This window comes from Capra hircus, chromosome 11 (genome assembly GCF_001704415.2).
Source record: "Capra hircus breed San Clemente chromosome 11, ASM170441v1, whole genome shotgun sequence".
Lineage (NCBI taxonomy): Eukaryota > Metazoa > Chordata > Mammalia > Artiodactyla > Bovidae > Capra > Capra hircus.
This window is the reverse complement of record NC_030818.1, coordinates 71,925,301-71,939,614: the sequence shown is the minus strand read 5'-3', so window position 1 is coordinate 71,939,614 and position 14,314 is coordinate 71,925,301. Positions and strand designations below refer to the sequence as shown.

The 14,314-nt window shown below is 43.3% G+C and overlaps 1 protein-coding gene across 2 annotated transcripts in view; it reads right to left on the bottom strand.

Annotated features, from left to right (window-relative positions):
- IFT172 (intraflagellar transport 172) overlaps positions 1 to 14,314 on the bottom strand; it is a 34,346-nt gene that overhangs the window by 14,392 nt on the left and 5,640 nt on the right. For both annotated transcript variants that reach the window (XM_005686884.2, XM_013967798.2), the window contains exons 8-21: positions 13,870 to 14,084; positions 12,843 to 12,966; positions 12,330 to 12,425; positions 11,293 to 11,454; positions 10,883 to 10,936; positions 10,554 to 10,657; positions 10,293 to 10,378; positions 4,885 to 4,997; positions 3,867 to 4,034; positions 3,202 to 3,338; positions 2,857 to 2,964; positions 970 to 1,054; positions 584 to 676; positions 16 to 93 (exon numbers count right to left, since the gene is read on the bottom strand). In XM_005686884.2, coding sequence (XP_005686941.1) covers positions 16 to 93; positions 584 to 676; positions 970 to 1,054; positions 2,857 to 2,964; positions 3,202 to 3,338; positions 3,867 to 4,034; positions 4,885 to 4,997; positions 10,293 to 10,378; positions 10,554 to 10,657; positions 10,883 to 10,936; positions 11,293 to 11,454; positions 12,330 to 12,425; positions 12,843 to 12,966; positions 13,870 to 14,084 — 1,623 coding nt within the window. The remainder of the gene's footprint in view (positions 1 to 15; positions 94 to 583; positions 677 to 969; positions 1,055 to 2,856; positions 2,965 to 3,201; positions 3,339 to 3,866; positions 4,035 to 4,884; positions 4,998 to 10,292; positions 10,379 to 10,553; positions 10,658 to 10,882; positions 10,937 to 11,292; positions 11,455 to 12,329; positions 12,426 to 12,842; positions 12,967 to 13,869; positions 14,085 to 14,314) is intronic.

Sequence of the window (14,314 nt, the reverse complement as noted above, 5' to 3'; positions counted from 1 at the left end):
AGACAGAACTGGTACCTTGGCCTCAGCCACAGCGATACATTCATCCCAGCGGTGTAGCTCCTGGTACATGTCCATGGCCTCTTCAACGGCATTCTAGGGGAGGCCGGGCAGAGGGAGGAGGGATACCAGGAAGACACGAGGATCAGAAATTAGCAAGCTCTCCTCAGCCTGGCTGAGATGCCAGCCTGTGTGGGTTGAAAGCTTCATCCTTAGTATGAAACTAAAAGAAGCTTAAGCTTCAGGGCACCTTATTTGCACAGGCTCCTTCCAAATCAACTTTTCTTAAAGAGGGCTTCTCAAACTAAATAAGCTTTGAGCCTCACCAAATCGGGATCTATCTCCATGCACAAGAATTGTGGAGAACAAAAGGAGATGGTAGACTTTCTATGAAGTAAAGAAGTGATTGTCAGAATGAACCCAGAGGAGGAAATTATGGAGCAGTGAAATTCACTGTATAAAAGTTTTTAAAGTTTCTCTCCAGGCCTGATAGCCCAGCTGACCAGCGCTCATTCTTCCTCTTGAGTTTGCCTCACTTTTTTCCTCTCTGATGCCCTCTTCCATCCAGCTCCTCTGCTCCTATTACCTGTTCTAAGAAGATCATTTCCGCCAACTTGTAGTTCTTCTCCAGCATGGCTAGTCGTGCTCGGACCTGATAAAAGTCTGTTCCTTCTCCACCCTGTGGAAAAAAAGAAAGTTCTGGTTATTGTTGGTGCCCATGAACAATTCTGTCTGTGTAAGTGGAGACAGGAAGGTCAGAGAGATGTGGAGGCTAAAGGCTTAGGAAGCTGAAAAACTTGGGGCTCAGAGGCTTGAGGTTTGGCAAACAACTTCAAAATGGCCTGACTTGAAGGTGGCGATAGGGAGGGCAGCGTAGAGGAAATTAGCCATGGCTGGAAAGCTAAGAGTTGTGGGTCTGAGTGCCAAGAGAAATCGCAGCTCAAAAAGTGAACGAATCAGGAGAATACTTGCATATTCCTGAGACACTTGATCTGCAATCTCATTGGTTTCATGGAGGAACCGAGCTTTTGCAACATGTCCCAAAGCAGAAAAGCACCTAAAGTATGGAAGCAATAACAATAATAATATTATTATAGAATCATCATTAATTCATCGGTTTAGCAGATATATAATGAGCATCCATTATATGCCAGGCACTTGTTCTTGCCACTGAGGACACAAAAACAAAGATGAGGGCCTGGCTCTCAAGGAACTTACTTTCTAGTGGAAACAGATAATTAGCAAACAAATAAACAAAGATTAACTGGAATAATGGAAAATGAAACTAAGGGGACTATTTAAGTTGGTTGTTAGAGAAGGCCTGTTCCAGGAGCTGTCATCTGAGCTGAGACCTGAATCCAAGAGCGAGCCAATCATGGCAAGATGGAGGAAAATTACTCCAGGCAAAGGGAGAAGCTAGTATAAAGGGCCCAAGGCAGGAGTGATCTTGGTGTGCTCAAAGGGACAAAGGATGCCTGTGTGGCTGGAGACTAATGGGCAAGTACCTGATATGAGAAGGAAGCGGGTCAAATCTTGTGGGGCCTTAGGAGTTTGTGTTTTATACAAAGCACAAAAGCAAGAAAATGATTTAATCTAATTTATGTTTTTAAAAAATTACCACAGCTGCTGTGGTTCTAAGGATTGTAGGGGTCTAAGTAGTAGTTTCTAATTAATTAAGAGACTAATTAAGAGGTTTTTACACCACTGTATGCAGGAGATGGTGGTGGTCTGTTCTAGGGTGGAGACAGTAGGGTTGAACAAATAAGAGATCTGGGGGTATGTTATAAAAACCCTGGCTCACTGTCCCTATGACTTGCAGTGAGTCTAGCTGTGGGGGGATGGGATAAAAGGGACCAAGGATGAATCTTCGCCAAAGCCACAGCAGCTGATGTTTAATGAGCACTCCGGTCTGTGCTCTTTGCACAGATCCTGTCATTTAGTCTCCCCTATCACTGCCACTCTGCCACTCTTCTTCACCATCCTGCAAGGTGAATACTGTTATTATCCTCACTTCATAGAGAAAATGGGGAAGCCAAGGCTTGAGAAGGTTAAGTTAATCTCTCTAAAGTTACACAGTTGGTAAATGGAATCAAGATTTGAAATAGGAGAGTCTGGAGTCCCATGTTTTTCCTGTTAATTACACTCCTATACCATTATTGGAATATACACATCAACACATAGATTGTAGGGTAGGAGCGTTAAACACTTGGAAGCGGCACCTAGTTACAAGGTGGGGGAGTGAAAACAATAAAAGACATACTCTTATAGGAAGTCAGATAAAAACAAATAGCATATATTGCTTAAATGTAGAATCTAGAAAATGGTAGAGATGAACTTACTTGCAAAGCAGAAATAGAGTCTCAGTTGCAGAGAACAAACTTATGGTTGCCAAAGGAAGAAGAGGGGATGGGATGAATTGGGAGATTGGGATTGACACATATACACTACTCATGTATCCAATCAAACAGATAACTAACGAGAGCCCACTGTATAGCACAGGGAACTCTACTCAGTGTTCTGTGGTGACCTAAATGGGAAGGAAATCTAAAGAAAAGGGGATATATGTGTATGTGTATGAATACCTGATTCACTTTGTTGTTCAGCAAGAAACTAACACAATACTGTAAAGCAACTATAGTCCAATAAAAATTTTAAAAAATAAATAAAAGTCATACTCTCATACTCTAGGATGGGAGGATGTTTGGAATAACTGCACTATGGAAGGGTTCTATGACATCTGTTGGCATGGGAAGGCAAGAGGTGCCCCAACCCTGGGGAGGAGCGGCCCATGGGGAAGACACTGTGCGGCCATCTCTCCCTCCGAGCTGCCTGGCACCTGGGTTCCACAGCCCGGCTCACCTCTCAGCAATGTGTAGCTGCTTTGCTTCCAGTGACAGCTTGCTCAAGGTTTTCCACATTGCTTCTGTTTCTGGGGTCATTTCCAGAGTTTCCAAGAAGGCTGTGGCCCTGCAGAGGGAAGGAAGCAAAGCACAAGGAATGAGTCCAAGGTCAGGAAGACACTAAGGAATATTGGTGATGGGGCAGCAAGAGGACGGGGGAGGCAATTATTTGCCCTTTTTGTCTAATCTCCTCCCAGGACCACCAAGTCCTTTTCAGACATGGCTGCTTTCACTGCCCACCTCAGGCAGGTCCTCAGACCCAGACTTTCCCACCACTGTGCTGGTTATCAACCTCGTGTCTCACCGGGTATAGTTGCCGTCATCAATGGCTGTTCCAAACTCAATAAGACCCTCATCCAGGGTGTAGGCAACTGTAGTCACACCTTCGGTCACCATCACCTCTGTCTTTCCCCCACCTCGCTCCAGACCTACAACATCACCCTGTAAAAATTCAATCCCCCCACCCCACCAGAATTCCAGGTGAGTGTTGACACAGGCTCAACTGCAGAAAAGACCCACCGTCATCCAACCCTACTGCTCACACTCCCAGATTTGGGATATTACTGTGTGAGTGATGTTGTCATGGGGTAGAACAGAGGGTGTGATCAGCAGTCTGAAAAAAACAGAACTCTGAATGGCTTGTAACAGAGAATCAGCACATAAGGAGGTGTGATATGGAACTCCTCCCCAATTGGGGATCTTCCAGTCAAAGGGAACTCTACAATTCGACTTGGTGAATTCCCACTATAATAGGGACTAGTACTCTGAGGGTCTAATATAATGTCAGGAATCTGAACGAGGATGGCTCTGGGGCCCAGAGCACTGTGGGAAGCAGTGTAAGTGTCTCCTGTCAGCTCCATCAGAGAGGTTATGGGTGGCAGGCAGAGAAACCAAGCAGCCTTCCAAGTTTCCTTGGGTTCCAATTAATCAGCTCGACACTATGTGTGAGGTGCCCTGATGTTGACATACCCTGATAGAGGACGTGGTGACCCTCTCGGGTGCCTCAATGTTGTACCACACACACAAGTTGTTTCGGTTCTGAGCCACCAGCACATCACTTCCTGGGACCCACTGCACGTAGGAGCAGAAGTTGAGGATCATCGTCTTAGAGCAGCTTTCGATATCGTACAGATGCAACTGGAGGAGGAAGAAGTAGATACACAATTAAGAAAAGACGTGGGTGTCTTCCCATCTGATCATTTCCTAATGGGGAAATGTGGTGAGCTAGCCCACTAGTCAGGTACATGCTGAATTTCAAAGCTTACTGAACTTCAACCATAAACCCTTCAAGTTCATGCTTGGTTGGTATATTCTGACACTGGCCAAATAAGAGATGACCAAAAGAGCAAAGGGCTACACCCTAGGAATTTAAGTTAGGTGAAGGTCAGACTTTCACTCCTAGAATAACTCTGGGCCAGAGTTATTGGTCTAAATTACAAAAATAAGGTCATGAGACAAATTAAATGGCCTGGAAATATGTGATGTGGCTTTTACATCACAGTGAAAATGAAATGAAAAATCACCAGGTAGTCCCTGAGGTCGAACTCATTGGCGATACCACACTGAGATCAGAATCAATAAAGGGCTGGGGGAGACTGTCCTCAAGTCAGGGTCAGTGCGGTCAGGTAAGTGTGGTCGAAGAGCACTGGAGAAGTATGTGTGGTAAAGGTCAGCTGGGCGTTGAGGAAGAGGAACGCAGGGGTGAGGATGGTTCATGAAGTCACAGATTTGTGAATAGTAAGAGACACACCAACTCCCAAATTCCCCTCGTGACTTTGGTGCCTGCATGATACAATCTCTCAGGGTAAAATGGGATGCGTGGTGATATTAGATGTAAAAAATGTTGATCCTTCTGTGCTGTTCATTATGCTTATGGCACAGCCCCAAGAAATCATGTCCCATTCTGCCTCCCACCGTCCCTGGTGGCAGCTAGTACCACATCCTTTATGGACCAGTCAGTGGTTAAGGCCTTAGTAACCCTTCTCACACGAAGTTTCCGGTCCCTGAAGAGAAGCTTGTGCCCAGTCTCATTAAGTTCCAGCCAATCCACACGGCTCTCATGGCTGATGGTGCCAATGTTGTAGCCGCCAATCAGGTCCACTAGAGAGTAAAGGAAACAGTGTGAAAAAGAGAGATTCCACATAATCACGCACAAAGCATGAGGTGGCTTATGAAAGTTTGGTTTTAAGAATATTGCATTAGTCTAGAGCACGTCACTCAGGAGTACAAATGGTCAGTATAATATAGTTTTGCTAAGTTGCTTTGGATGCCGTGTTTCTTCTAAATTTACAGAGATTTCATTTAACTCTGCAGTTAAGTTAGAAGATCCAGACCCATCAAGAAATCTGATTCCTCTCTGGGACTCTGGGACTTGTCTCATAGCAGGTCAAAACTATGGCTTCCGTTACTCACGATAAGCCCCAGTTACAGCAAGCCTACCAATGAGAGAAAGCTGATGAATGAAATGACCTCAGTGATCACAGGTGCTCCAAGCCATAAAAACAGGAGGGTCTATCAGTGTTGAAGGTGCACAGACACAATAGGAGGAACCTCTGACTAAAGTTAGGCGGGTCAGTGTAGGGGATAAATATTAGCTGGGTCTGAATTTTGTAGATAACATTAAGAAACAATCATGCTTAGAACAGACCACTCAGGGTTGGCTAGGATGCTTTCAGGGAGTCTCCTAAACAAAGCCCATTCATAGCTCTTACATATTATCTTATACATTGTGATCCACATAGTCAAAGGCTTTCGCATAATTAATAAAGCAGAAATAGATGTTTTTCTGGAACTCTCTTGCTTTTTCCATGATCCAGTGGATGTTGGCAATTTGATCTCTGGTTCCTCTGCTTTTTCTAAAACCAGCTTGAACATCTGGAAGTTCACAGTTTATGTATTGCTGTAGCCTGGCTTGGAGAATTTTAAGCATCACTTTACTAGTGTGTGAGATGAGTGTAATTGTGCAGTAGTTTGAGCATTCTTTGGCACTGCCTTTCTTTGAGACTGGAATGAAAACTGACCTTTTCCAGTCCTGTGGCCACTGCTGAGTTTTCCAAATTTGCTGGCATATTGAGTGCAGCACTTTCACAGCATCATTTCTGCTTTATTGACTATGCCAAAGCCTTTGACTGTGTGGATCACAATAAGCTGTGGAAAATTCTGAAAGAGATGGGAATACCAGACCACCTGACCTGCCTCTTGAGAAATCTGTATGCAGGTCAGGAAGCAACAGTTAGAACTGGACATGAAACAACAGACTGGTTCCAAACAGAAAAAGGAGCACATCAAGGCTGTATATTGTCACCCTGCTTATTTAACTTATATGCAGAGTACATCATGAGAAACGCTGGGCTGGAGGAAGCACAAGCTGGAATCAAGATTGCCGGGAGAAATACCAATAACCTCAGATATGCAGATGACACCACCCTTATGGCACGAAGTGAAGAGGAACTAAAGAGCCTCTTGATGAAAGTCAAAGAGGAGAGCGAAAAAGTTGGTTTAAAGCTCAACATTAAGAAAACTAAGATCATGGCATCTGGTCCCATCACTTCATGGAAAATAGATGGGGAAACAGTGTCAGACTTTATTTTGGGGGGCTCCAAAATCACTGCAGATGGTGATTGCAGCCATGAAATTAAAAGATGCTTACTCCTTGGAAGGAAAGTTATGACCAACCTAAATAGCATATTAAAAAGCAGAGACATTACTTTGTCAACAAACGTCCGTCTAGTCAAGGCTATGGTTTTTCCAGTAGTCACGTATGGATGTGAGAGTTGGACTATAAAGAAAGCTGAGCACTGAAGAACTGATGCTTTTGAACTGTGGTGTTGGAGAAGACTCTTGAACGTCCCTTGGACTGCAAGGAGATCCAACCAGTCCATCCTATAGGAGATCAGTCCTGGGTGTTCATTGGAAGGACTGATGTTGAAGCTGAAACTCCAGTACTTTGGTCACCTGATGCGAAGAGCTGACTCATTGGAAAAGACCCTGATGCTGGGAAAGATTGAGGGCATGAGGAGAAGGGGATGACAGAGGAGAAGATGGTTGGATGGCATCACCGACTCGATGGACATGGGTTTGGGTGGACTCTGGGAGTTGGTGATGGACAGGGAGGCCTGGTGTGCTGCGGTTCATGGGGTCACAAAGAGTTGGACACGACTGAGCGACTGAACTGAACTGAACTGATACATTGTCAGTTCCAGAGAAGGCAACGGCAACCCACTCCAGTGTCCTTGCCTGGAGAATCCCAGGGACTGGGGAGCCTGGTGGGCTGCCGTCTATGGGGTCACACAGAGTCAGAAACGACTGAGGCGACTTAGCAGCACCAGCATACATTGTCAATTATCTTATACATTATCAATGAGCAATGTGCCTGTTTTTGTTATATATGCTTAAGCTAAAGACCAAACGCCAGCTGATAGCCACAACTGGGAAGACCAACTTAGAAATGAATTTTTCTTTAATTCAAAAGCAAAATAGTAAATCCATGTTTTAACGCCTCAGTTATAAGTACAATTAGAAAATGCTAAAGCTGTGGGGACCCTATTTCTATGAGCACCCTTAAATTACACACAAAATTATGTGTGTGGATATTTTTCTGGGAAAGGATTTATGTTTTCAATTAGATACTCAAAGGGGTTGGTGACACAAAAAAGTTAAGAGATAAACTCCGTCAATGTACACTAAAGATGAGACCTACAGAGTGAGGTGACTTGTCCAAAGTCATACGGCTCACTACTGCTATTAGAACTTAGGCCAGTGGACTGTGTTATTATTTGCATTATACTTATATTTCTGAGCTCAGAAACCTCATATGAAATATAAAATTCTTGAAATGTAAAAATATCTTAAGGACAGACCCATATGTATATGGAAACTTGATTTATGAGAGATGACATAATGTATTATTGGGAGAAGAATGGATTTTCAATAAATGGTTACACATATGGAAAAATAAAATTAGCTTCCTACTTATATTATGCACAAAAATAAATTGCAGGAAAAAGGCAAAAATTTTAAGTGTCAAAATATAGGAGGGAATAGAAGGGGATTTCCTAAATAAGACCTCAAAACCCACAAACTATTTATTAAAAAGTGATACACAACACTGTAAATCAACTATACTTCAATTTTTAAAAAGTGATGAATTACATTAAACTTAAAAATGCCTAAACACTAAAAGATGCTGAAAAGGAGAGAAAAGACAAGCCACAGGGTGAGACAAAATAACTGCAGTGCAAATAACCATCAAAGTCTATACCTGCACACACACAGAACTCCTTCAAGTAACCAAGAAAGTGAGTGAAAGTCACTCAGTCATGTCAGACTCTTTGTGACCCCATGGACTGTATAGTCCAGGCCAGAATACTGGAGTGGGTAGCCTTTCCCTTCTCCAGGGGATCTTCCCAACCCAGTGATCGAACCCATGTCTCCCGCATTTCAGGTGGATTCTTTACCAGCTGAGCCACAAGGGAAGCCCAAACAAGGAAAAAACAATCTAATTTTAAAAAGAGGCAATGGATATAAACTGGCAATTCACAGAAGAAGAAATCCAAAATGCCAATAAACAAATGAACAAAAAATTAATAGAATTAAATATATTTTCATATATTGAATACATCAGATTGAGCCAATTATGAAGTCAGGCAATTTCAAGCATTGGAGAGGATGTGGAAGTGTACTGCTTGTGGGACTGTAAATTGGTACAACCTCTTCAGAGAGCAATTTGGAAATATTTAGTGAAATTGAGGATGTACCTCTTTTATGATTCAGCAATTCCACGCTGGGTGTAAACCTTAGAGAACTGAAATACTGCAACAGGGAAAAACCAACAACTTAAATGTCCACCAATAAAAGAAGAGAGAAAAGATCCAAGGAAAATATAATGGAATGTTAAGGATTTGACAGAATTTGGTATGGGTACAGAGCTCTTCCCTGTCACTAAGTCATGTCTGACCCTTCTGCTACCCCATGGACTGTGGCCTCTCAGGCTCCTCTGTCCATGGGATTTTCCAAGCAAGAATACTGGAGTGGGTTGCCATTTCCTTTTCCAGGGAATCTTCCCAGCACAGGGATTGAACCCCTGTCTCCTATGTCTCCTGCATTGCAGGCAGATTCTTTACCCACTCAGCCATCAGGGAAGCCCATGGGTATACAAGTAATAATAATAAGAAAAGCACTTAGACTACTGCTTGGTATATAATAAGTATGTAACAAATGTTAGCTATTCATAATGATATTATTATGGGTATACAAGTAATAATAATATTATTATTATGAATAGCTAACATTTATTAAGCACTTATCATATACTAGGCACTAGTCTAAGTGCTTTTCATACGAAGTAGGTGCTATTTTTATCCCCACATTGTAGATGAGGAAATTGAGATACAGAAAGGATAAGTAATTTACCTGAAGATCACACAGGTAATAAGTAGAGAAGTGGGACGGTTTGACTCCAGAGCTCTGCTGTTAACAACTACACTACCTGGATATGTTATTCTCTAATAAGCTTTTCAGAGAATATCATGCTATTTTTTATACTTTTTCCCTATGCTTGAAACATTTCATGATACAAAATTAACTATTAATATATAAAGTGAAAGTGAAGTCACTCAGTCGTGTCCGACTCTTTGCGACCCATAGACTGTAGCCCACCAAGCTCCTCCGTCCATGGGATTCTCCAGACAAGAATACTGGAGTAGGTTGCCATTTCCTTCTCCAGGGGATCTTCCCGACCCAGGGATCGAACCCAGGTCTCCCACATTACAGGCAGACACTTTAACCTCTGAGCCACTAGGGAAGCCCATATAAAGTACGATTTATAAATGTGAACACTTGTGACACGTACATAAAATGTGTCATCACTACTTATTAATGACAAACTATACAGAGAAGGAAATGGCAACCCACTCCAGTGTTCTTGCCTGGAGAATCCCAGGGACGGGGGAGCCTGGTGGGCTGCTGTCTATGGGGTCGCACAGAGTCAGGCACAACTGAAGCGACTTAGCAGCATACAGAAAGTAAGTCCCCTTCCTAAGGGGACTTACCAGTTCTAAGAATCTGTGACCCTATGAAGTCTAAACAGGAAAATTCTTAAATTTTCTAATGGTTCTTCCCTACAATTCCCAATTTTCCAGCCCTAAGATAAATGCTTAGAGAACATGAATAATTATATGGGCAGGCCTATACACATCAAGGTATCTATATCTAGACCTCTAGACACAGACACACTCGTGAATTTAAACACTTCACATATCCTCTGTAAGAATGCAGACACACATTTGCCTGCTGCCTCTCAGAGTCTTGGATTCTCCACTGCACACAATCTTGTGATACGGAAGTGCTTTATAAACATCAATTTTGTTATTACAATTATGAGGGAGTCTTACTCACCTATAGCAATAGTCTTGATATCAACAAGATAAGCCAATTTCTTATTATCCTCCATTCCTCGCTGACGCCTCTCATTAATACGGACACTGAAATATGAAAGGTCAGGTAAGGCAAAATGGGCTTAGGTAGCTAGGATGTTTAACAAGAGCTCTGCAACAAGACATGGGATGATGGTTTTAGATTAACTCGAGGACACAGGAGTTAGAAGTCAAAAAGGAATTCTTTTGGGTTTCAAAAATGGAGAGAACTAGGTGGGGTCACCTGATGAGATGGGGGTTCATGAATTCAGTCCGTACAGAACCCAGGGTATCATTACTCCCATATTCCACCAGGGTGAGCTCTCCAGCATTGAAGATCATGCACACCTGGGGATGAGTGGGATGGTTAGATGGTGGAAAGATTGCATGAAGAAAGAGACAAACCGTCGAGGGAGGTACATCGTGAGTTTACAGCAAAGTCCACTTTTCTCTTTATTCTGTTCCTCTATTTCACCTTCCCATTTCATCTGCTGTTTCCTCAACCCCTTGCCACTTGACATCCTATGACACAGAAGCTAGAAGGAGGTTTATGGTGAATCAAGCTCTACTCACATTTTCATTTTCAAAGAAATACTTCTCATTGCCACCAGATCCCTGCCAAGCTACCTGTTAAGGGGGAAGAAGACATAAGGAACCTGTGGATAACCACCCGAGACAATGCTGCAAGAACAACAGGGTGGGACACAGAGAGATTGATCTGGGGAGGTTTGACATTGCACAAGAGAGATGCTATGTCAGATTTTGCCTTGGTCCCTGTGTTTCTGGGGGAAGGTGTTTAAAAAAAAGTCCAACAGCGGTGATTCATATTCCAGGATTCTAAACCTGGGTCTCACTCCCTGAAACTAGGTCCCCAACACAGGAATGTTAGAGCATCCCATGGAGACCTTCCCCAGGGACCTTGGCTCATCTGGGGAGCACCTCAGGATGCCCCATTCCCCACCTCTCCAATGTTTGGTTCCTACCTCACTAAGGCGATTTGTGGTCAGGTCCCCCAGCAGCAGTGTGTCTGATGTGTGGGCCACCAGGTAGCGTTCCTTTCCCAGGATTTTCACTTCTTCCACCTCGTAGCCATAGTGTGACTTGAGTACCACTCGGGTCCCCGATGAGAGGTTCTTCACAATCACCTTGGTAGGAGATGAGTCTCAGCTCCCCAAGTCCGAAAGTGGGGGGAATGGGCTGTGCCCTTTGCCTACCGCCACTGTGCTAAGCAAAAGCACATCTTGTTTCCTTGCCTGGCCTGGGATATTCTTGGTAAAAAGGACATCTCACATTTATAATGCTTTTACTATTTATAAAACGCTTTCATCTATTATCTCTTTTGATGTTTATAATACAAATGATTCTGAAAGTTCCACTGGGTTAAACTAATCACTCACCCTATGTTCCTGTAGCTCTCTGTACAAACTTTTATAACTTTACCATGTGTGCTATATTGTTTTTTGATACATGTGTCTCCTTCACTAGAATGATCTTCTCGATTAAGGGACACTATTCAAAGATATTCTCAATGCCTAACAGTGCTGACAGACACTGTTAGAAAGGACAAATATTTCTGGAGAAACTGAAAGACTGAAGGAATCAATGAATAATAAATGAAGGAAAGGAGGGTAGAGATAGAGAAAAGATAAAACTGGGATCGGGAACTAAGGCATGAGCTTGCACCATCATATACAGTGAGTTCAGAAGCCCTAGAACAAAGGAATTCAGAATTATAATCCTATTTATCAACTTCCCCAGTTGACATCCTATAGGGAGTCAAGTTTTAAACCAGGAAGATGTAAATGGCAATCTCTGTACCCCTTAAACCTGGTATTTAATCCTTCTCTTACAATAAGCTGGAAGAACTATAGTGGGAAAGCTGTCAGACACATTCTGTTCCTCAGAACAGCTCTGCCAGAGGTTAAATTTGAGTCTATGTTGTGGCCAGAACACAGGGTAGGACTACAAGGATGAATGAGCCATGGCATGACTTCAGTGTGGTAGGCTATCAGCTGCTTACCTGGCTAGGTCCCACATACGTCAATTCAAACTTATTCTTGTAAATGCTCCTTCGGAGGCAGCAGTCAAACTGTTCCACTCCACCACAGAGTGTGCCCTGGAAGGGAAAGTGGCAGCATAAAGGGTAACACACACAGTATAGAGGTGTGAAGAGGGTATTTAGAGACACTCTCAAACCCTAGGTTCTAGAATCTACAGAAGAGTTGGCGGTGAAAGGGCTGGTAGTTTTTGGAAGTATCAGCAGGAAAGAGGTGGCACTTGCAGGTCTTAAGAGCACCACATAGTTAGTGATGGGATATGAGGGAGAAACTAGCCCTGCCTATAAAACTCTTGACCCATGTGACCTCCAATAAAGTATGGATTTCTCTTTCCTGCCTGGAACATCGGAGTTTTAGACTGTGATCAAAAGGGAACAGGAGTTTCTCCAGTGTCAGGAGAGAGTGCTTTAAGACAGGTGGGATTTTTCTTAATTTGAAGAAGTCACCAAAGCAGAAAGGGGTTACTAGTTGCATACCGCACAGAGTCGTGAGCCATCCCGCTTCCAGGCCAAGGCAGTGATGGTGTATAAGTTGGCAATTTCCTTGGGCTTTGCCTCTTCCCAGACGTTTCTCCGAGGACTCCAGTTGAGCACCCGAAGTCTGAAATTAAGTATGTGGCTTTTAGAAGAGATGGAGGCTGAGAAAAAGTGTAAATGGGCTTGTAATGGAAGGAAATGAGTTTTGCTACATCAGCGAACAGAGGAAATAAAAGAAAACAGACAAGGTGGCGGGGGATGGGGGGCTCTAGTAGGAGAGAACAAAAATGTTCAAGGGAAGTAAACTGGGAAAAATCAAGTCAAAAGTAAAATAGAGTAAGAGAGATAGGAGTGAAAAAATAAAAAGAGATTATGGATATTTAGAAAAATGAGCTGTTAGTATAGAGAAATACAGAAAAAGAAAAGAGAATTGCTAGGAGTTGGAGAAGAAAGAAAGGAAGAGACATACATGAGACTGAAAGGGACAAAGACAGCACTGACAAAGCTGGGGTTAAAAGCACTCCAGGAAGAGATGGGACCTAGACTCCAGCTGTTTATGCACTGTTCCATCATTCATGCATTCATTCTCAAACCGCTGAGCACCTATGATATACTAGATGCTAATCTAGGCTTTGGAGACCTGAAAAAATAAAAATAGAGGCTCTCTTCTTAAGGGCTCTTCAAACTAGCCAGTTAGATACAAACACCAAAGGATAATACAGTGTGATAAACACAAAGCCAGTAGTCTGAAAAGGCGGAAGGGGAATACAAAGAAAGTAGAGATGAAGTCTGCTGTGGAGTCCTGGGGAGAGAGACCCACACAACCAGAGCACGGTGCATCTTGGAACTGCTGGCATGCTAACGGACGGTGGGAGCAGGAAGAGGAAAATGTGCATGAATTAAACCTTGAGAATCACTTGACTCTGATGCTCAGCCAATCTTCCACTCTGGTTGGGAAGCAAAACCAGGCTAAAGAAGAGTGTACACAGGGAAAGTAGGCAGAAGCCACAGCTGGACAGGGACCCACCTGTCATAGCTTCCCAGCACAACCGACTGGCCCCCAGGACTTGCTGCAGCTGTGGTGAACTCCCGCTCCAGAGGGTCACGGCTGTAGTCAAAAGTTTGTAGCACGTGGCCTTCCTTTCCATAGGCCACAATCCTCCGGTCACAGCCTGCAGCCACAATGCTATTGGTTGCCCACGCCAAGGCATAGGGTGGGCACGGATGGTTCACCAACTTTCCCTAAGAGTAGAAGAGGGTTTCTGTCACTCTGAGGACACCACCTCGGAAATTTCTCATTCCTAGCATCTGACACACTCCCTTGGATCATTCTACTTGAGGAAATCTTTTCCCCAACATTATCCTGCCATAACACATCCTAATCTGAAGACTTCACAAATTATCTGTCTCATACAACATACACATCTTCTATGACATTTTAATATATATGCACTTATCAATTTTATGTTCAA